The sequence below is a fragment of the Canis lupus genome, chromosome 11 (genome assembly GCF_048164855.1).
Source record: "Canis lupus baileyi chromosome 11, mCanLup2.hap1, whole genome shotgun sequence".
Lineage (NCBI taxonomy): Eukaryota > Metazoa > Chordata > Mammalia > Carnivora > Canidae > Canis > Canis lupus.
Window position 1 is genome coordinate 18129087 of NC_132848.1, and position 24797 is coordinate 18153883.

The 24797-nt window shown below is 36.8% G+C and overlaps 1 protein-coding gene and 1 pseudogene across 1 annotated transcript; both read right to left on the minus strand.

Annotated features, from left to right (window-relative positions):
* Window positions 1–4079: 4079 nt before the first annotated feature.
* Window positions 4080–5018, minus strand: LOC140642155 (olfactory receptor 6C2-like). The gene has a single exon (XM_072842653.1). The coding sequence runs from the start codon at window positions 5016–5018 to the stop codon at window positions 4080–4082; it is 939 nt and encodes a 312-aa protein (XP_072698754.1).
* A 13187-nt stretch (window positions 5019–18205) lies between these two features.
* Window positions 18206–23721, minus strand: LOC140642567 (olfactory receptor 6C1-like; annotated as a pseudogene).
* Window positions 23722–24797: the final 1076 nt, after the last annotated feature.

The window sequence follows — 24797 nt, forward strand, 5'->3', positions numbered from 1 at the left end:
TCTATAGGGCAGTATCACCTTAATTCCAAAACCAAAGACCCCCACCAAAAAGGAGAATTATAGACCAATATCCCTGATGAACATGGATGCAAAAATTCTCAACAAGATACTAGCCAATAGGATCAAACAATACTTTAAGAAGATTATTCACCCTGACCATATGGGAATTATCCACGGGATGCAAGGCTGGTTCAAACTTGTAAAGAAATCAATGTGATTGATTATATCCACAAAAGAAGAAACAAGAACCATAGAATCCTCTCAATAGATGGAGAGAAAGTATTTGACAAAATGCAGCATCCATTCCTGATCAAAACTCTTGAGAGTGTAGGGATAGAGGCAACATTCCTCAGCATCTTAAAAGCCATCTACAAAAAGCCCACAGCAAATATATTCTCAATGGGGAAGTACTGGGAGCCTTTCCCCTAAGATCAGGAACATGACAGGGATGTCCACTTTCACTACTGCTATTAAACATATTATTTAGGATCTTTTATTAGAAGTCCTAGCCTCAGCAATCAGTCAACAAAAAGAAATAAAGGCATTTAAATTGGCAAAGAAGAAGCCAAACTCTCCCTCTTCACAGATAACATGATACTGTATATAGAAAACCCAAAAGACTCCACCCCAAGATTGCTAGAACTCATACAGCAATTTGGTAGCGTGGCAGGGTACAAAATCAATGCCCAGAAGTCAGTGGCATTTCTATACACTCACAATGAGACTGAAGAAAGAGAAATTAAGGAGTCAATCCCATTTACAATTGCACCCAAAAGCATAAGATACCTAGGAATAAACCTAACCAAAGACGTAAAGGATCTCTACTCTAAAAACTACAGAACACTTCTGAAAGAAATTGAGGAAGACACAAAGAGATGGAAAAATATTCCATGCTCATGGATTGGCAGAATTAATATTGTGAAAATGTCACTGTTACCCAAGGCAATTTACACATTTAATGCAGTCCCTATCAAAATACCATGGACTTTCTTCAGAGAGTTGGAACAAATCATCTTGCGATTTGTGTGGAATCGGGCAGCCCCAGTGGCACAGTGGTTTAGCGCTGCCTGCAGCCCAGGGCGTGATCCTGGAGACCCTGGATCTAGTCCCACGTCGGGCTCTCTGTGTAATGCCTGCTTCTCCCTCTGCCTGTGTCTCTGTCTCTCTCTGCCTGTATGAATAAATAAATAAATAATCTTAAAAAAAAAGATCTGTGTGGTATCAGAAAAGACCCCCAAATAGCCAGGGGAATATTGCAAATAAAATTATAGCTGAGGGCATCACAATGCCAGATTTCAGGAGGTACTGCAAAGCTGTGGTCATCAAGACAGTGTGGTACTGGCACAAAAACAGACACATAGATCAATAGAACAGAATAGAGAATCCAGAAGTGGATCCTCAACTTTATGGTCAACTAACATTCGACAAAGGAGGAAAGAGTATCCACTGGAAAAAAGGCAGTCTCTTCAATAAATGGTGCTGGGAAAATTGGACATCCACATGCAGAAGAATGAAACTAGACCACTCTCTTACACCATACACAAAGATAAACTCAAAATGGATGAAAGATCTAAATGTGAGACAGGATTCCATCAATGTCCTAGAGAACACAGGGAACACCACTTTTGAACTTGGCCACAGCAACTTCCTGCAAGATACATCCATGAAGGCAAGAGAAACAAAATAAAAAATGAATTATTTGGACTTCATCAAGATAAAAAACTTTGGCACAGCAAAAGAAAGAGTCAACAAAACTAAAAAACAACCTACAGAATGGGAGAAGAGATTTGCAAATGACCTATCAGATAAAGGGCTAGCATTCAAGATCCATAGAGAACTTATGAAACTGAACCGCAAAGAAACAAACAGTCCAATCATGAAGTGGGCAAAAGACATGAACAGAAATCTCACAGAGGGAGACATAGACATGGCCAATAAGCACATGAGAAAATGCTCTGCATCACTTGCCATCAGGGAAATACAAATCAAAACCATAACGAGATACCACCTCAGACTAGTGATAATGGGGAACATTAACAAGACAGGAATAACGAATGTTGGAGAGGATATGGAGAAAGGGGAACCCTCCTGCACTGTTGGTGGGAATGTGAACTGGTGCAGCCACTCTGGAAAACTGTGTGGAGGTTCCTCAGTGTTAAAAATAGAACTTCCCTTTGACCCAGCAATTGCACAGCTGAGGATTTACTCCAAAGATACAGATGTAGTGAAACGCTGGGACACCTGCACCCCGATGTTTATAGCAGCAATATCCACAATAGCCAAACTGTGGAAGGAGTCTCGGTGTCCATCGAAAGACGAATGGATAAATAAGATGTGGTATGTATACAATGGAATATTACTCAGCCATTAGAAATGGAAATACCCAACATTTGCTTCGACTTGGATGGAACTGGACGGTATTAAGCTGAGTGAAATAAGTCAATCAGAGAAGGACAGACATATTATGGTCTCATTCATTTGAAGAGTATGAAAATTAGTGAACGGAATAAAGGGGAAGGTGAGAAAATGAGTTAAAATATCAGTGATGGTGACAAAACATGAGAGACTTGGGAAAGGAACAAGTGTAGTGGAAAGGGAAGTGGGCGGGGAGTTTTGAGGTGACAGGGTGACGGGCACTGAGGGGGGCACTTCGTTGGATGAGCACTGGGTGTTATGGTATATGTTGACAAATTGAACTCCAATAAAAAAAGATTAAAAAATCATTATCTTCAGCTACCCCTTTATTTTTATCCATCCACAGCCAATTGAATATGTCCCTTAATTTCTTTTAGCTTGTTAATCCAACTTAAGAATCAAGGTTTGCTTAGTTCACAATAAAGATTCCCACAGATCTTTCTTTCTCTTTTTATTTTAAAAAACGTTTTCTGGATCTGCTGATTTCCAGTGGACAAACTGAAGAGGATTGGCGGAATTCATTTCCCCTTACGTAATTTTTATTACAAGAAAAGATTCATTAATTCCTTACCCGACAGAAAGACTACTGATCCATTTGGTCCTGTTTTTTAGTCTAATACATCAGCTTGGGACAGCCCTCCCAAATATCATAGGGATTCCTTGCCTGTTTTCTAGCTACCTTGCTCCCTCACCTTATTCCTTCCTGAAATCAGAAGGGATGAGGAAAGTTAAAAGATTTGTCTGAATTGGTGGTAGTAAGAGCCTGCCTGCAACCTGAATTGTATGATTCCTGGTACAGCATATGTCTTCCTAGATAATCATATAAACAGAAAATTATGAGGGAAGAAGGAGGTTGGGGGAATAAGGCACTAAACTGAAAGGCAAAAATTGGACACTTAAAATTATTTTTTATTCATTGGCTAAATTTGTAAGTTTTTGTGATGGAACTTGGATTTTTGTGCCTAGAAAAATAATTATGGTGAATAACTTGGATAGGAGAATAGAATGCAAGTATAAGCTCTCACTTATATTTTATCTGTCCCATTTATCTTTTTAAGCCTGCTAAGCTGACATTCCAAATATGGGAACAAATGCACAACAACATATACAGAGACACACAGATAAGAATATGAAATTCTATTTAGAAAAAGGTTGGAGTTTTATAAAAAGAACTTGTACAATTTTTAAGCAAATGATATTAAAGGAAAATTTTAGCCTACATTTATATCTCCCTGAAGAGTGGGAGAGAGAGAATAATGAGTTTTATCCAATAGAGTGATTGTAGGGACATTCTTGTAAATATAGATAATCATCACTGAAGTTCCTGGGAATTGTGAGACTCAGATCATGACATATCAGTGCAAGAGGGGTAGTTGAGTGCTAATATGGTAGTAGATTGATACTGTCTAAATTTATTGGTTCTGTAAGTAATAACAAGTGTGTTTTTATAAGTATTTACTGGATATTTATTCCCATGTATTTCTGGGAATAGATTGAGCTAATTATATCTGGGAATATATATATATATATATATATCAGTAGTGAGCACTAGGTATAACAGAATGGAGTTGTGATATATGTAAATCTATGAACAATATACAATTAGGGAAAAAATGGAGATCAGCAATTCTTTTATAATTTGTCATTCTGTCCTCACTAGTCTTTTAATTCTTTGAGATAGATGCAACTCTTTTGATCATGTCTTTGAAAGCTTGTACCACTTGCTTGTTCCTCAGAGTATAAATAAAGGGATTCATCACTGGGGCAACTGAGGTGGTAAGCACTGACACCACCTTATTAATAGCAACCCCTTCTTTTGCATGAGGTTTGATATAGATAAAGATGCAGCTTCCATAAGTAATAGAAACCACAATTATATGGGAAGAACAAGTAGAAAAAGCCTTTTTCCTTTGCTGGACAGAAGGAAATCTGAGAATGGTCCTGATGATGTATGTGTAGGACAGAATTACACACACCAAGGTGAAAATGAGTGTCAACACAGCCAGGACCAAGACAAATCGCTCAATAAACTCTGTGTCTGAGCAGGTAATCTTCAGGATGGGAGCAGCGTCACAGCCAAAGTGATCTATGACATTGGAGTCACAAAACTCGAGCTTGAAGCCCATGATATAGGGTGGGAGGACGATGAGCAGAGCTAACATATAACATCCAATAAGAAACTTGATGCAGACCCTGTTGTTCATGATAGTCATGTAATGCAGGGGTTTGCAGATGGCCACATAGCGGTCATAGGACATGGCTGTGAGGAGGAAAAATTCAGTCACACCCAATATGACAACAAAAAATAATTGAGTGGCACATGCATTGTAGGTAACGGTATTGTCCCCAGATGCCATTGTGTAGAGGAATCTAGGAATGCAGACAGTGGTAAAGAACACTTCCAAGATGGAGAAATTCCGGAGGAAAAAATACATGGGTGTTTTAAGGTGGGAATCCACCAACGTGAGGCTGATAATGGTCAGATTCCCTACAACACTCAACAAGTAGGTTAGAAATAGAAAAATAAAAAGCAGAATCTGTAGATGTGGGTCATTTGTTAATCCCACCAAGATGAATGTTGTTATTGCTGTATAGTTTTTCATCACCAATTCCTGACTATGGCCTTGTCTGTGTGTAAAAATAAGAGAGACATTAGGTCAGAGAGACTGTCAGCACAAGTTAGCAGTGGGTTGAGGTGAAGATGTTAGATAAGCCAAGATTTTATTTTGTCACCTGTTAATGAGGAATGTTATTGCTGTGGTAGTTGATTGATAAACACTTCTACTGGACTTTCACGGTTGAGCATTATAGTGGATACCAGCCAGAAGGCTCTTATTAAAGATTTTTAATATCGTGATGTAGTATTAAGACAATAGTAAAAGGATTCTTTAACAACCCCAGAAATGAGGTTATTCTACGTTATCTATGTTAATGAACAGAAAAGCCCTATCATAAAAATATTCATGGTTTGTAATTTCATGACAATAACTCAAGTTTTGCTTGTCATTTTGGTTGCATGTGAAGCGAACAGGGCTACCAATAGTTAAGGTTGTGAAGTTAAATTTTTTGTCCTCTCAGTCTCTGCTTGCTACTCACTGTGATAATCCACATTCTCCTCTAAAGTACTTCATGCCCTTCTGCTTTCTTCTCTTCATACATTACACAAAAACACTCTGGCAAGTCCATTCTAAAGACAGAACCAGAGTGATCTTTTAAAACCATGCATGAGGGGCACCTGATTGGCTCAGTAAGTAAAGTACGACTCTTGATCTTGAGACTGTGAGTTCAAATTCCACATTGTAGAGCTTACCTAAAAAAAACCCCAAACAAACAAACCAGGAATTAGATCCATTTCTGTGTTTAAAGCCACTGAATAGGATTTCATTTCCTGTGGAATAAAATTCAACCCCCTTAGTCTGTTTTATATGGTTCTTTATGATTTCATGGCTGTGTAATTCTAATTCATCTCTTGCTTATCCCACTGTATTGGTCTTCAGTTCCTTGAAGATGTCAAGTTTTTCCCACTCCAGGGCTTTTGCAATGCATTTTCTTTTTTTTTTTTTTTGCAATGCATTTTCTTTGCTTACATTCTTGCATAGCTGAATCTTATTTTTCAGGTGCCAACTTAAACATAACCCCTTCAAAGATACCTCCCTGGGAAATCCTATCTATGTTCTCTCATCCCTACTGTGAAAAGAAATGATCTTTTTATTTCATTTGGAGTACTTACCATAATTGGTAATTACATATTCTTCTACTTTTTAGCTCAATAGCAATGGCTATTTCCTGTGAAATGAAAATATTAGTGTATGTTTTTCACAGGTTAGAATAAAGATTAAACAAACTAATTCCTTTAGGCTGTTAGCTTCATGCCTGATTCTTTTGTTTCTTCTCCTAGGATCTGCTCCCTTCGTGAAGGATTTCACACATCTTTCCATACTTTATTTTACTTTCCTTAGATTTGCCCCCTCCTCAATATTCCACATATGTATTTTAAGTTTTCTATTGTCCTCGAAGTTAGATACAAAATTGTAAGGTTCTCTTAAATTCTAAAAAGAGTAGTATTTGTTGACAGGTCTATTCATAATGGGTGAACAACCACATACAATGTGGGACTTGTTTCTGAATCTTTTTTTGCATTTTCTATTGTGATTCTTTGCCCAAATCTCTTAATTTAAACATTGGTCTTTGGGATATTCTCTTCCAATCTGCTCAGTAACCACAGCTTTCATAGTCTCTTCTGAACTTGTCTTAGGGCTCTCTTGTTTCATCACATAGGATTACTTTAGAATACTTCCCTTCAATTCTGTCTACTAATTTATAAAGAATCTCTTTTATGCCCTGGACATGTGCCCTGTCTCTCCTAGAACAAGAAAGAAACAAACAGATAGGAACAAGAGAGAAAACAATCTTAGCCAAATGGGTTTAGGTTACTATAAATAAAATAATCAAGTACTTAAGAGAACTATATAAATGAAGAGAGAAAGCTCAGTAAAGATGATTTTAGCCAATCCCCTAACTTTGTAGATGGAACTCAGAGGTTCTGCAGTCACTAGGTTTGTCAGGAACAAAGTCTAAGGAAGAATCCACATTTCTTAAATCCTAATTCCACGCTTTTCCTCTCACTCTGCCACGTTAGGGGCGAGTTTCAGGAATTTTTTTTTTGGGGGGGGTTCCTGGTTTTCATTTGCCCATCAGGAAGTTGGCCACTTCTGTGTTTCTTCATCTTCTAAAGATACCCAGTCCATTGTAACTAGTCTCTTAGTCTCTGTATTACTTCAGGGTAAACTTCCTATCAGAGCTGTAGGAAAAGTACATTCACTTAAGGTGTTAGAGGCTGATAATAATATTTATGTTATTCATACCAGACACATTTATGTTTTCTTTTTTTTTTTAGTTTATATTTTCAATTGAACAACACATTCTAATGAGAAATTTCCTGGGATAAGAATAGATTTTCACGTGAGATGGTAGGACAAAGAATCCCTTTTTGGTGAGATGGTATTTAATTTAATTCACAAACCTGTCTACGATTACGATGATCATAGGTAACATTTATAAGGCAGTTACTAAATGTCAAATACTATGTTAATACTTACATGACTTCCTTTAATTCTCAAAGCAATTCTCTAAGGCTAGTTGTTATTTAACTTTCATTTCACAATTGAGGAAACTGAGTCCAGAAATATTAAGAATTGTGCCTGAGATCATTGACTTAGGATGGAGTGAAGCAGGAATATGAATATAAGCAGTCGGACTGCAGAAACTAAGCTCATAAGCACTACAGAACACAGCCTTCTCAATTATTTATTTGATTGATTTATTTTTCCCCTTTATCTTTTGAGAAAATGATCAATATCTTCTTGGTGATACTATCTGTCAAGTAACTTCCTCAGGGAACTAGATAAATCAATGCCCAGGGCTGCCTTATTTCTGAGTTAGGGGCTGTAGTAGAGAGATAGCCTTCAATCATAATAATTACATTTGTAGCACCTGAAATGTTTCCCAATGCTGTCACTGTCTCTAAGGTTTCCAATTTCTGTTATTGCTGGGGTGGAACAGGCTCTTCCCAGGAGACCTCAGTGTGGAATATGAATGTTCCAAATTGGCTCCTGGGTGTTTCAACATATTTCCCACAATGATATTGAGATGAGCTTTTCCTGAGAGTGGGGAAATATGTCTCCTTCCTTCTACTGAGGATGCAATGTCCATTTCCAACATGTGCCCAGATCACACTTTAGAGGTTTCTGACTCTGGATTTATGGACAGGAATCTGATCTGGGTGTGAATAAATGGCTGATCTATCAGCTACTTCCCTCCCAGGTACTGTAGGGGAGGATCACTCAGGGAATGACCAGAGAAGACTAAATGTCAATGTCAATCCTTTCTTGTCTTCTGATCCAGATTCCACAAGCTCACATATGGTGCCTACCAAGCTCTCTTAAAATTAGCCTAACTCCCATGCACCCATAACATTCTAACTTCTGTCCTTACAAAAGTCCAATATCTGTTAGTGTTTTTAGTCTCATCTGGAACATACTGGGTAAACTGATACAGAATAGCATATGAAAGGTCATTGATATTTTGTGTTGTCTTACTAACAACAGAATGTTTTACCCTTTCCAGTATGCTTTGTGATACTGCTCATTAAGTATAGGGAATTATCTCTAGTTGTAGATACAAAAGCCGTGTAGCAAAAAAGTAAACATTAGGGAGTCAGTTTTTGCTCAATTGAGAGAACAGAAACACTTTCCTAGGATCTTACACATGAGAGACTATATTCTTCTAAAAATTTACTGTCTTATCCTTAAAACTTCTTCTGAGGATATGTTACTAAAGTCTTATTAAACTTTAAATGTCACTAGTTAGAGAATAAAGTAATACTGGAGATAACCATTGATTCCTACTGTGAAACATTATTCATAATTATTTAGGATCTGGGCTTTGTAACACACAGGTCAAAATCCTGTACTTTGAACTATGTGGGTTCTGGATGGTAAACAACTGACTTGACTAAATAAATCACACTCACCTTTCAGATGGCTGTTCATAGCTTCTGTGTACAATTTAACCACAAAGATCTTTAGAGTAACTCAGAGCAGGGCATGAGTTTGGTAGTGATGGATCCTACAATATTTTTCATGCACTCACACACTTGCACGCACTGGCAAGTCTGTGAGTGTGCAGAGGTCATTTAGGTTCGCATTGCCCACAATTTCCCAGAGGTCTTTTTAAAAAAAATGTCCTTTATCTTCTGTAATCTTATAAGGATATCAACTAAAAAAATATCTCCTGACTTTAATTCTAGGAAAAGTATTCATATAACCTTCAGGGTCAAAAGAATTAAAGACTGTTATAATGGTGACAAACTCTTTGGTTTGGGCAAAGCTGATGTCTTGACTTTGCAGGAAAACAGATCTCCCTGCAAATTATATATTAATAAGAATGGTATAAGTAATATCTTATACCATTCTGTTTGGTCCTCAACAGGTATGCAGAGATCATTGGTTAAACAAACAAAAGAATCCCTTGGGATCCTAGGTTCAAAAACTGCTAATTAAACTATAGTATAATGAACTTTAATGAACTTTGTGAGAACAAAAACAGCTATCAATTGGGACTATTGTCCTCGGAGAAAGGAAGATGCAACAATAGAATCAGAAACAGATCTTGTGCTAAACAGTAAGTGTCAGATGACAAATCACAGCATGGTTTCTTTCCTTGATTTTGGACACCCCTTCACCTCATGTATGTCTTGCCCAAACATGTGATTCATTATTATAGGTACCTACGAGATTGTATACTCACTTTACCACTGTTTTCAATTAATTTTACTATCCGATTTTTATTATTATTTTTAAACAACTAACCTGGGTGGGAAAGAGCAAAGCTAATTATTTCAGATCTACTTGGACACTCAAAGATTCACTTCCACTCATAGCTTGCTAAATATTATCATAAATGCATGTTGAATTCTTTTTCAGGAGGTGTAAGTGAATTTTTATCAGGAAAGGAAGCTGCCAACTTAACAGCAAATGAAGAATGAATAAGGAAAATTCTTGTTGTCACAGATACACAAGACCTCCATCATATATGATATGGGAGGCATTTTAATTTGGGACCCATAACACAGAAATGCCAAATACTTATCCATTCAGTCTAATATTTCTGGATTCCTACCAAAAAGGAATACATTCAGAGCATGGAAACGTTTCTTACTGAAAGAAAACCCCTGAAGAAGAGCAAGGGAGGGAATGTAGAAATAAAGAAATTGTGTGGAACACTTTTTAAAATGTAATGAACTACGTTTCATATCTTCACAGTAATACAAAACACAGTTGCTTGCAGAACTGATTCAGATTACTTAAATACCATATACAGTTTTAGGCCTCTACATAAGTGTTTGGAAGTTACTTATATGAAATGAAACTTATTATATGAAATAAAACAATTAGTGCTACAGGGTGCCTGGGTGGCTCAGTTGGTTACACCTCTGCCTTCAGGGCAGTCCCCGTGGCGCAGTGGTTTAGCGCCGTCTTCAGCCCAGGGCATGATCCTGGAGACCCTGGATCGAGTCCCACGTCAGGCTCTTTGCCTGGAGCCTGCTTCTCCCTCTGCCTGTGTCTCTGTCTCTCTCTCTATCTCTATGAATAAATAAATAAAAATTTTCTTTTAATAATAAATTTATTTTGTATTGGTGTTCAATTTGCCAACATACAGAATAACACCTAGTGCTCATCCTGTCAAGTGCCCCACTCAGTGCCCGTCACCCATTCACCCCCACCCCCCGCCCTCCTCCCCTTCCACCACCCCTAGTTCGTTTCCCAGAGTTAGGAGTCGTCATGTTCTGTCTCCCTTTCTGATATTTCCCACACATTTCTTCTCCCTTCCCTTATATTCCCTTTCACTATTATCTATATTCCCCAAATGAATGAAAACATATACTGTTTGTCCTTCTCCGATTGACTTACTTCACTCAGCATTATACCCTCCAGTTCCATCCACCTTGAAGCAAATGGTGTGTATTTGTCATTTCTAATGGCTGAGTAATATTCCATTGTATACATAAACCACATCTTCTTTATCCATTCATCTTTCGTTGGACACCGAGGCTCCTTCCACAGTTTGGCTATTGTGGACATTGCTGCTAGAAACATCGGGGTGCAGGTGTCCCGCCGTTTCATTGCATCTGTATCTATGGGGTAAATCCTCAACAGTGCAATTGCTGGGTTGTAGGGAAGTTCTATTTTTAACTCTTTGAGGAACCTCCACACAGTTTTCCAGAGTGGCTGTACCAGTTCACATTTCCACCAACAGTGCAAGAGGGTTCCCTTTTCTGCACATCCTCTCCAACATTCGTTGTTTCCTGTCTTGTTAATTGTCACCATTATCACTGGTGTGAGGTGGTATCTCACTGTGGTTTTGATTTGTATTTCCCTGATGGCAAGTGATGCAGAGCATTTTCTCATGTGCGTGTTGGCCATGTCTATGTCTTCCTGTGTGAGATTCATTTGGGGAATATAAATAATAGTGAAAAGGAATAAAGGGGAAAGGATAAAAATGAGTGGGAAATATCAGAAAGGGAGACAGAACATGAGAGACTCCTAACTCTGTGAAACGAACTAAGGGTGGTGGAATGGGAGGTGGGTGGGGGGTGGGGGTGACTGGGTGGCGGGCACTGAAGGGGGCACTGGATGGGATGAGCACTGGGTGTTATTTTATATGTTGGCAAATTGAACACCAATAAAAAATAAATTTATTAAAATAAATAAGTAATTAAATTAAAAGAAACAAAACCGAAGAACATATGGGAGAGGGGAGAAAGATAAAAGAGAGAGGGAGACAAACCATAGGCGACAGAGAAGAAACTGAGGGTTAATGGGAGAATGAGGGTGGGAGATGATATAGATGGGTAATGGGTATTAGGGCACTTGTTATGAGGAGCACTGGGTGTCTTCTGTAAGTAATGAATCACTGAATTCTACTCCTGAAACCAGTATTGCAGTATATTAACTAATTAGATTTAAAAAATTTTTGAAAAGAAAACTTTATTAAAAACAGGTAAAATTTTTAAGTGTAATTATGTCTTTTTCTGAGTTTGTACTTGCTTACTATGTCCTGGTAATGCTAGATTCTGATACATATAGGTCAGAACACAGGCTAAGAATGGTGAATGTACACAAAGGACAAATTTAAACTTAACTACCTGAGGTGAGATAATTACAGAGGTTCTAAATGATACATCGTCAGCTTCATGAAGCAGAACAAGATGGTCCTTCTGTTGCCAAGGGAATCTAGGTGGTGCTTTCATGTTCAGGTACTCTGAATCATCTGAATCCACAGAGATGCCGTCATTCCAATGATCAGTTCCCATTTTTTCCCAGTCAGTGTTCTAACATTAACGTAAGACATGTGAAGAGGTTGTGAATTAAATCAACTGGATATTTAAGGAACAGGATTTAATATTTGCAGGTTCAGGATTTAATATTGGTGATGTCATCTCTTCATTTATGATGCTAGGTAGGATTTCTTCTCTACCAGTACCAATGGTTCTTGGTCACACCACTTAGAAGAATGAAGAGGTAGACCAGATAGAGTGGTGGGCAGCAAAGCAGAGTTTATTGAGTGATGGTACAAAGCTCCCAAAGAGGGAGGGGGCCTGAGAGGGTTACTATCAGAGTTTCTAAGTCTAGGGGCTTTTATGGGTTTGTTGGTGAGCTGATTCAATATAATTAACCCTCCATGAGCTTGTCATCCAATCAGGTAGTGGTTATCTACCTATCACATGGGAAAGAGTGAAGCACTCCTTCCAGGGAGGTGTAGAATCCTTTTAAGGGTGGTTTTCTCCTAGGGTCCCTTATCCATGCCTGCTTTTCTTCCAACTATCCTTCATCAATGAGAAGATTGAAACAAAATTACATTTTGTTCTTTAAGCTGTCTAAGGCATTTGGAAGCAGCCAGCTCCTACATAAGCCTTGTATTCAGTATTCAATTTTATTCAACTTTGCTTTTAGTAGGCATTTATTCTTGGTGATCTCTGCATTGTTAATGTGTCCATGTGGACTACCAGTGTTTCAGTGTCTAATGGAATTGTTGCTGACTTCAAATCAAGCCAGGTTAATAAATTGGCTCCAAATTCTTATTTCTTTGAGAGCTGTTACCTGGATAGGCTTTGTATATATATACAACTGCAGTTGTAGAGAACAAAATTTATTATAGCTAGTTAAATGTAAATCAATTTAATGTAATGTACAAATTAAGGAATTATCAGGAGAGTTAAAGGCAGATTTTAGGATGAGCTTCCTGGAATGATCTCAAAGCTGCTTTACAAAATTGAGTCCTCATGAGAGCTGATCCTCAGGAATCTAGGGCTATTGTTACAAAATTTATGGTCATTGGAATCTGCTATGATCTACACCAGCAATGTAGATGCTTAACTATAACAATGTTTAAAGTTTGTATCTTTTATGAATGCATCTGGTTGGCAGAACTAAAATTACATTTATAATTCTAGCTTTATGGACAATGGAAAATGTAGTCTTTTCAGTCTTCATATATAGATACACATAATTGACAGAATTTGGTAGATGCAAAATGTGTAAGCCCATAATAAAATATTTTAGAGTAGTGATGTGTAAAAAAGAAATAAACATTATTGTCATCCCCAATTTATGGATGAGGGAGTACCACATAATGTATTATACAAGGACATTTGTCCTACAGACAATGTTGTGATACATAAAGCCAAATTGTTTTTGAGTAAACTGCATGTTGCTGGGTGTATGACATTCAATTAAAGCTGATATTATTTAAGATCATAGTAATAGTTTTAATTTATTAAGCATTTGTAGGGTACCAGGCATATTTGTAAGTCTTTTGCAAGCCTTGTATAAATAAATATTCACAACTACTCTCTGAAGAAATTCCTATTATCCTCCCTAATTTTTATATTAGGAAGCTGACTCTTGGAGAATTTAGCTAATTTTTCCAAGGTCACACAAATGGAACTGTGTTTCTGGGGATTATATGAAGTGAAAGATGGAGTACATGAGTTGTTACTGAGACTTGAAAGGATCTGTCTCAAGGAAGCCATTGACATGTGCCAAGTAAATGGCATTGTTGAGTACCATTGTGATATTTCACTATTGTCTATATGAAAACATCTCAAATTAAGAAAACATTGAAAGAGTGAGATCTATGGGAGTCTAATCATAGGGTTCCATCTGGTACTTTAATGATTAAAATATAGGATTTTCCCCCATATATGTCCGCAGTGGAGATGCTGGGAGGTAGATCTAAATAGAAAAGAGAGGTTCTTTCTGTTGAGTAAGGAGTTTAAAGGTGCTGCTATTGTTATAAGGGTTATAGAGATTTTTGTCTATGATTCTGAAAAAGAAGGGGTTCTAGAAAACCCAGGCATAGAAACTTACTCAAACAAAATATCAGGACAGAATAATTATAATTACTCAAGGCAAGAGATAAAAATAGTTTAGATAGGAATAAGCATTTTGAGACCTCCATCCTTTGTTGACTAATTTAACAAATATTTTAGTTAATGGCTACACTACAATAAGCCTTTGGTATGCAATAATGAACAAAGTATTCCTTTCACTAGAAAAATACTCATAGTCCATTAATATAGTCAAGAAAGATGAAATTCCAGTATATTGCAAAAACTTCTAATTATATTGATAAGCATACTGTACTATGAGGCTCATGTGATCCTATATGACTGTAAATTATAGCATTGTGGGCAATGCAGTCTTTATGGAGTTACTTACAGGAAAGGCGGATGAGTTTCTGTCTCACAAAGCACTGCACTTCATTTGAAATATCTTTTTTTAAAGATTTTATTTATTTATTCATGAGAGAGAGAGAGACAGAGACAGAGACACAGGCAGAGGGAGAAGCAGGCTCCATGTAGGGAGCCCCATGCGGGACTCGATGCCGGGTCTCCAGGATCAGTGCTAAACTGCTGAGCCACCTGGACTGCCCATGAAATATCTTATTAGATATGTTTCCTCTCCATATCTTTCCTCAAACTTCTAGATGCTGAATTGTCTCTCTCTTTCCTCCTTGATCACTCTCTCTCACTTTCTACCTTTACTGTTTTATTCCTAGTTCCTAATAGCTCTCTAGCTTTTCTCTAGGCCTCCTAATAATTTACTTTTGAGGAAGACTAATTACAACTGTTAGCCTCTTATCCACAAGCTAGTAGGACATCTGCTTTTTTTTTTATTTATTTATTTTTTATTTATTTATTTTATTTATTTATGATAGTCACAGAGAGAGAGAGAGAGGCGCAGAGACACAGGCAGAGGGAGAAGCAGGCTCCATGCACCGGGAGCCCGACGTGGGATTCGATCCCGGGTCTCCAGGATCGCGCCCTGGGCCAAAGGCAGGCGCCAAACCGCTGCGCCACCCAGGGATCCCGGACATCTGCTTTTTAATAATGTGCCAATTACCTCCATGTATTCTGAGGTTGATGAGTGCCTATGTTTTAGGTCTATGAACTATTGTTCAGGCTACCAGGTTTCACTCTCCTCAGAAAGTGGAGGACAGGTTTCAGTTACAAATAAAGTTTTGCTGTAACATGTTCATAATAAAAAAAAAGTTTATTAAATCAGATTGCTAGGGGATCCAAATATATTAAGATTTTCTCTAAATCGACTCCTAGCTCTGGGAAATGAACAAAGGTTTGTAGAAGGGGAGGTGGGAGGGGGATGGGGTGACTGGGTGCCGGGCACTGGGGGGAGCACTTGACAGGATGAGCACTGGGTGTTATACTATATGTTGGCAAATAAAACTACAATAAAAATTTTACAAAAATAAATAACATAAAATAAAGATTTTCTCTAAGTCCTGAACTCACATCAGATTTTTGAATAATTCCAGTATGTATTGCTAATTATTTTCAATGGTATATTATTGTCCCCTATAGGTAAGCCCCACCCCCAAAGATGTCTGACTGGCCTCCCATTTACTGACTACCATCATCTAACTGAGCTATTATTCTATTTGAATTTATAATATCAGAAGTGTATCAGTTGACAGATGATGTTGGCACCTCATATATTACTAGGTGTAACCCAAATAATTATAGGAATCTTTTTGGGTGGAAAAAAATAAGGTTTTGCATCATAGGAATTCCTATCATTAGAAAGTTCAATATGCAAACCTTAACAAAAAGTGTTGTCATTTTTTTTTACATGCTAGATTTAAAAAAAAATTTAAATTGCTGTGTAACTGACATATAACACTACTAGTTTCAGGTGTACAATGTAATGATTTGATATTTGTATATACTGCAAAATGGTCACCACAATAAATCTAATTAATGCCTATCAAAAAAAGTGTTAACTTCATGAAAAGTCAGTACACATCAAATAAATTGATTTTTACATAGTTGTCAAAAGACCTAATGTAAAATAAAAGAAAATGAACACCAAATGCTTTAGAAAACATTCAATTATTTATTTGTCATACAAAATGTTTAGTTGTGATAAAATGCACATTTTATTTGAAGAGTTTTAAAAGCTAGCTCAGTGTTATGTACATTATTGTATTTATGTTGTAAAATATTTAGTCAGTGCTCTGATTGCTAGGGCACCAGACCATTCTAAATTATGCAAATGTATTTATTTATTCAAAAAGTATTTGTCTAATACCCACTACAAAGCAGACACATGTTCTAAATGAGGAGGATTAGTGACTTCTGGTAAATGTTCAACAACTGCCTCTCAGGGGGGTGGAGGTGAGGGACTGATCTATAGAGCTTCTCTGTTTCTAAGATGTCACTTCTCTCACATGGCAAGTTTCAATCTACTGATGGGAACTTTCTGAATACAGAATGGAGAAGACACAGCACAACTGACTCTTGGGAAGTATAGAGGCAGGGCCCTGCACACCACTGCTGGAAGCACATCATTTTATCTGCAAAGGAGGCCAGAGGTCCCTGCTCTCATGGGGTGAGAGATGTGAGAGGATACAGACAATAAGCAATGAACATGATTGATTAGCAAATTATGGGTCTTTTATAAATTAATAACTATTTTGTAAAGGGGAGAAAATTGAATAACCTTGGAAGTGGGGAGCTTCTGTAATTTTAAGTAGTGTCATTGAGGGAGGCCTTATTGAGGTGATGTGTGGATATCTGGGAGAGGAATGTGTTGGGCTTAAGAACCATTTAGTGTAAATACACTAAGGTCATAGGAGGAAAATCATGCTATTTGAAAGAAAGATTTATTGGTATCTTCCTTTCTAATACTATTAAATGTATTCGTTTTTGTCCTGTGGAACCTCCAGTAAAGGACTGAAGAAATGCAGTGATAGTGGGCTTGTACTTATTTTTGTTGCAATGATTTTTCTATGAACAAAGCATAGTATGAAACAAAGAAGGTTTTGTGTCATTTTCACAAAATGAGCTGTACATGTAAGCTGTTAGATCAAAATGGCCAGAAAAAGTAAGAGAATGTTATAACTCTTAGCCATTATTATCCAAAAGAGCAGTTTAACATCAAGCATTTATTTAAATATACCACAGTAAATTTGTGGTCATATCTAGTACCTAGGAATATTTATTTCTTCAGGCTTTTTTAAAGAACTGGTATGGAGTATGTTGTAATAATGGGGTTTCAAGAAGTAAGGACTACTTCAAGTTTAAGCTGAGAAATTATATGGCACAGTAAAATTTTAAATTGGGTACCTGAGAAATATTCTGAGACTTCTCAAAAAAAGTAATTATATTATTTTTTTTAGTTACACATTTTTTACACGGTTACTAAGTGTGCTCTTATATGGAGAAGACAGTGTCTGTAATACTCCAGTAAGACTAAGTTATATTTATAGTCTTTGTATGGTAAATAAATAATAATGTTAAACATGACAATATTTTCTGAATTCCATGAAAGAGTGTTTCCTGGTAAAGTTATAAAACAGTTTTAACCCATTGATCTTGTGGTGTTTTTGTCTTTCTTTGATTTTCTAAGCATTATTGTGAAAAAAGTGGAATTTAAGGATATTTAGAAGAGGGAAATGAGGCCAACCTCATAGTTATAGAGTGGAAAGACTAGTTTAAAGGAAGGGAAGTGCAATGAAAAGGGATTGGAATTTAAATGGAAAAAAATATCTATGAATTCAAATATCCTCAGCAAACTGCTAGCAATAGAAATACAAGCAATGAAATAGAACTCTAGTGAGGCTACATGGGCATTGTTAGACTTTGAGAACTCTGTTTTTTGTTTACTTGTTCTTCATTATGCCTCTAATTTATGACAGCACTTTTATTTTTTCATTTGCTTGAGAAAAATACAATCTTCCTTGCCCTGTCCAGTAAGGCTTGCTTGACTTGCTGGTTCCTTAGGCTGTAAATAAAGGGGTTCAGCATGGGGGCTACCGAGGTGTTTAGCACAGCAACTCCCTTGCTCAGAGACACTCTGTCTTTTGCTGCTGGGTTAATATACATGAAAATGCAGCTGCCATAGGAGATGGAGATGACAATCATGTGGGAAGAACAGATGGAAAAGGCCTTTGTCCTCTGACTAGTAGAAGGAAACCTCAAAATTGTTCTGAGGATATATATGTAGGACAGAATTATTATCACCAATGTGAACATTAACGTAAAAACAGCACAGGAAAAACCCACTATCTCTAAGAATCTAGTGTCTGAACAAGAAAGATGTAGCAAGGGGAAATAGTCACAGGTAAAATGGTCTATAACATTGGACTTACAATAATCAAGCTGTATGAACAGCATGAGTGATGGGAATATGATTAAGAATGAAGCCGACCAAGAAGCAAAGACAAGGAGTATGCAGACTCTGGGATTCATGATGGTCATGTAATGCAGAGGTTTGCCGATGGCAATGTATCAGTCACAGGACATGGCAGCCAGCAGGTAAAATTCAGTGACTCCCAACAGAATGAAAAAAATAACTGAGCCATACAATCATTAAAGGAAACAGTTTTATCTCCTGTAATCAGGGTGCCCAGGAACTTGGGTACGCTCACAGTTGTGAATGAAATCTCGAGTAAGGAGAAGTTTCTGAGGAAGAAATACATGGGGGTCTGGAGGTGGGAATCCAGCAGGGTGAGGGTGATAATGGTCAGGTTCCCAGTGATGCTGAGAATGTAGGTGATGAGCAGAAAGACAAAGATCACCTCCTGAAGCTGTGGGTCATCTGACAATCCCAGGAGGATAAAGTCTGTTAGTTCTGTGTGGTTTCTCATTTTTCAGTTGCTTATTTGTGGTTCTCCTGCCAGACTTCTAGAAGAAAACACAAGTAATAAACTCGAAGAGTTAATTAACAAAGGTCTAAGTGTAGAGCCAGAATCTGGCTGAATTGGTGTGTCATTTTATGTAGAGGGAAAATTTTATGAATCTTCGATGGATTTTTCCCAGCCCATCATACATCTTTGCTGAAATCCCCTGGGAACTACTCCACTACATTGTGTATGTGTGCAAGTTACGGCAGATTGTGATCTTTAAAGGCATTGCAACACAGTCCTGTGCCTGGAAGTCATAGGAGGCTTAAAAAAAACTTTTATTTATTTAAGTGATGTTGAGTTTGTAGCTGCATCACAAATGCCAATCAGGCAAAATTCTCTATGGAATGCTGAATTCCTAGCTGCACAGTTCCTAGGTTGTGTCTATTAAATTTCATTAAATTTAAGTTTCATTAAATTCCTTATATTTCATTCTTTTAATTAACTTCACTTCTGCTCAATAACAAAACTCTTCTTTTATCAGGGTTTGCTTTTCCTAGAAAGTACTGGTTCTTCATAACATCTAGGAGCTTCAAAATGCATTCTTATCAAATAAACAATATTTGATTTCAATCCCAAAATTGAAATTTCTGCATTAAATTTCCTGGCTTCTACTAGCTTTGGAGAACCTGGTTTAAAAAGGTATATTATCACTCCATTATCAGAAAGGATGAAACGATGCCATTTACAACCTAAAAATAATTATGCTAACTGAAATAAGTCAGTCAGAGAAAGACAAATAGGATACAATTGCATTCATATGGATTTTAAGAAACCAAACAAACTAGCAAAGGGTAGGGGGAATGAGAGAAGCAAACCAAGAAACATACTCCTAACTATAGAGACTAAACTAATAAAAACCCAAGGAAGGTGAGGGGGGATGGGGAAAACAGGAGATGGGGATGAAGGAGGGCATCTGTGATGAGTATCAGGCATTGTATCCAAGTGTTGAGCCACTATGTTGTACAACTGAAACTAATACTGTGTTAACAAGCAGGAATTTAAATAAAACTTTTTAAAACAAAGGTATATTATTACTCTTCCATTGGTAATAATGTGTCAATACACTGCATTTTTAACCTTATTTCAACTTTTTTTGTATATTCTTTATTTCTCTTAACTTTCCAATCAATTTTAATAGCTTCTGAAAAATAACTTGACTGACACTCTTTAAACCATTGAGGGAATGAATGAAAAGCTGTGAATAAAGGTATTAATATATATAGAAAGTTCATATGAGCATCACTGAAAAGGAGTACTTAAAGTCTAATTTTCAAGGATCAGCAAAAATTGGCTTAAAGAGTCTACCATGAGATGATGCAATATCACTGACTCAGAGGAAGTATACTATCCTATTTATGTAAAGTCAATCAATGGATGTATTGACAATCAATGGACTGTATTCACTTACCAACATCAACTAAACCTGGTGTGTGTTATTCATTCATTCATTCATTCATTCATTCAGCAGCCTCTGAGGAGAAAAAAAAAACCCTCAGTGTTTAATGAGGTGCATATGATTCCTCAAGCCTGAAGCCATCCAAGGAAGTATTCATGCAGAGTATGAAAGTTATCTCTAACATTTAGCTCATCTTTTTATTTCTGAATGTAGATCCATATTTCCCCCTGGAAGAACATGGTTTAGGTTAAACTTAAATTATCTTCCAATCATTTCATCAAAATCAAGAACTCCTTTTAAGAACTCCTGAGACAGACTCTTTGAACGATTCAAAATGACAGCTAGCAATAGTACTTCATATTTGTCAAATAAGATGGCCACAAAGTACCTTCAAGGTTTCCTTTTGAAATTATCCCATGTCATGACCCTTTAAAATTGTTACCATCAGGTTAGTATTAACAACGACTGTTCAGATAAACTAGATACTAATGACTTCTTGATGCCCAAGATGAGAAAGGGACTCTGTATAAAAGGATACATTAAGTTTGAAGCACCAAAGGATGTTCTTTTAAGACACTGAGATGAGAGCCTTAGACTGACTGCATTTATTTTTGGTGCATTTTGCTGTTGTTGTTAATGTCTTGGGTGCCCTGGATGGACCTGTCTCTTACTAGAGTCTAATCGTTTCAACTCTTTCTATGTTTACTAATTTTCATTCTTCTTTAGTTAAACCTCATTAAAGATCATTAGGGGGACTTTACACATCATATCTTCCAAGCAATGTCCTTTATTGATCACCTCACTGTTTCTACTTTATTATTATTTTATTTATAAAAATATTTTTATTGGTGTTCAATTTGCCAACATATAGAATAACACCCAGTGCTCATCCCATCAAGTGCCCCCCTCAGTGCCCATCACCCAGTCACCCCCACCCCCCGCCCACCTCCCCTTCCACCACCCCTAGTTCGTTTCCCAGAGTTAGGGGTCTCTCATGTTCTGTCTCCCTTTCTGATATTTCCCACTCATTTTTACTTTAAATAGTTGTTCAGGGTTTAGGATAATACATTAGAGGGAAGGAAAGTTTTTTTTTAATTCAGTATTGTGGGTAAAATCTAGTTTGGCTTCATAATTACTCTAAATTTACTTGGAACTGCTCAATCTTTCTGAACTTTGGGCCATGACATAGGTTTTCTTTGGCAGCTTCTCTTTCCCTGAGTGAAGCAAAGACTCCTCTAGAGAACCCACTGAGTAGGTGGAAGGATTGTATCTCTAGCAGTTTATGGCAATTATCAATTCCTACCCTCCAAGTTTCAGTTCTTTATTTAGTCATTTGTAATCAAAGAAAAAAAGTAAAACACATAACCTGAATATAAGATGATGCTATCAAAACAGTATCAGTTTCTTATTCATGACACTCTAAGGTAGATTACTACCACAAAAAGTATATAGGCTCTGTGGTTAGAGAAATATGGGTTAAAAATACAGATGGGCCACTTAGTAGATTTGTGACTTTGAATGGTCCTTAATTTTCTTAAGTATCAGTCTTCTCTGTTTACCATGGATGTGAAATTCAAGGGCATTTTGGGAATTAATTGAAATGGTATGAATGAAAGTGCTATATAAACCATGTGGCACTATGCTTTCCGAAGAGCTGGTTTTTTACCTTATTTTCCTTTAGTGTGAACTGATTTCCAATTTGGGGCAGAATATTCATGGTTACTGTGATTAAGCAAAGGCATTATTTTTCCCAATGACATACTAAAGATTTGTATATTCTATCTCATTCAGTCTTTATGACACAACTATGGAACTTTATCTTTATTTCCAAATGAAGCACTGGAGTCAGTTTGGTTTTGTACCTTAGATATATTCATATAAGTAATAAGTGTTCAATGTAGCCAGGAATTACCTACAGTTAGTCTATTCTCTAAAAGAAAGTACTACCTAGCCTATATTCAGTTAGAAACACAGGCACAGAAATGGAAATTTCCTGCTTTTCACTTAACAGAGAATGAAAAGAATGATGTAATAAAACAAAATATACTACTATCTATATTCAGTGGCAAAATAGAACTCCAATATACCCTATTTAATCTAATTAAAAATTGAGCTGATAAGCAATGAAACAATGATAAGGTTTGGGAGACTCCATTGCCTCCTATATTTCTGACTTACCTCTAATTTTCATACAGGATCACTAACAAATAGAATGGCTGGAATAGAAAACATAAGAGCAGTTGCTACTGTTGTAATGCAGGGAAACCAGCATTCTGGAAACCAGTGCCATAAGTGCCCCACTCAGTGCCCCTTTTCTTTCTATGTTAAGGTTTTTTTTCCTTAAAATTTCCATTTTATCTAGAGGGAATATATTTCTTTGTGTACAAAGCATGAGAAAGGAGCAATTATATGAAGAAGAAAAAATATCAGAAAGTGTTTTAAACAATGTGGTATGGTTTCTGCACAAATAAAATGTAGCATGAGCCACATGTTTTATCTATTCTCTTTGCTGCTGGCTCGCAGGGAATAATTCAGTGAATCAAAATTGCCAGAACAGGACTACACACAAAACACCAAAGAATATAAAATATCATACACATTAGTAATGAATTTGAAAAGGAAGCTTAGGGGACCGTGTCCAAAGAGACAGGAAAAAAAAGCTAGCAAATAACCACACTAGGTAAAGTTTGTTTCCCTAGACATTATTTTTCAGAGATTAATAACTGAACATCTAGTTCCTAATGCACATTGCTACTGAGTGCATATTTAATCTATGCCATTTTTAAAAAGTTGAAAATTCTCTATATAGTGCTAAGTCCATTCCTTACTCATATATTTAATCTTCCTTCCAATAAGAATTTTTGGTTCAATAGTACTGCTAATACTTCATACTATCTTGTCTTCTCTTTGCTCACAAACAGTGACAGCTGAAGTGTTTCTTGCTTTGATTGATAAAAGTTCCAATATATATGCCAAGTATAATATTAGTAATTGGTACCGTCCCTGAATATACTATAATAATATAACCATGCCCAAATTATACAATGGGAGTGTAAAACACCAATAAAATTGTGCATGTCCTAAGTAAAAGCTATAAATATTTGCCAGTTCTCACAGTTTTAAATATGCATGAAATAAAGGCAAGTTTTTGTTTCTTTGTTGTGGTTTTCAAATCAAGTTATCACATAGGTTGTTACACCTCAAGACCTCAGGCAAATTCCTTGATCTTTCAAAGTATCAAATGCACATTTGTAAGAAAGAGGTAATTAGCCTAAGTTGCCATATAGCTGTGAAGATTAAACATGATATTATTTAGAACATACCTGGTTGAGCATACAGAATAATTGCTCTCCATAGAAGATACATTTTTATTTATGAAATTCCAAACTTTCTTTTTTTAACACTGCAAAACATAACTTTATTTATTTTTTTAATTAAGTAATTAATTAATTAATTAATATATTACTATTGGTGTTCAATTTGGCAACATATAGAATAACACCCAGTGCTCATCCCATTAAGTGCCCCCCTCAGTGCTTGGCACCCTGTCATGCCCACCCCCCACCCACCTCCCTTTATATCACGCCTTGTTCATTTCCCAGACTTAGGAGTCTCTCATGTTCTGTACCCCTCACTGATATTTTCAATCATTTCCTCTCCTTTCCCCTTTATTCCCTTTCACTATTTTTTATATTCCCCAAATGAATGAGACCATATAATGTTTGTCCTTCTCTGATTGACTTATTTCACTCAGCATAATACCCTCCAGTTCCATCCACGTTGAAGCAAATGGTGGGTATTTGTCATTTCTTTTTTTTTAATAATAAATTTATTTTTTACTGGTGTTCAATTTACCAACATACAGAATAACACCCAGTGCTCATCCCGTCAAGTGCCCCACTCAGTGCCCATCACCCATTCTCTCCCACCCTCCGCCCTCCTCCTCCCCTTCGACCACCCCTAGTTCGTTTCCCAGAGTTAGGAGTCGTCATGTTCTGTCTCCCTTTCTGATATTTCCCACACACCTCTTCTCCCTTCCCCTATATTCCCTTTCACTATTATTCATATTCCCCAAATGAATGAGAACATATAATGTTTGTCCTTCTCTGATTGACTTACTTCACTCAGCATAATACCCTCCAGTTCCATCCACGTTGAAGCAAATGGTGGGTATTTGTCATTTATAATGGCTGAGTAATATTCCATTGTATACATAAAC

What these genes read in the sequence shown, in the direction of transcription:
- LOC140642155 (XM_072842653.1), bottom strand. Translation starts at nt 5,018, where the DNA reads ATGAAAAACTATACAGCAATAACAACATTCATCTTGGTGGGATTAACA.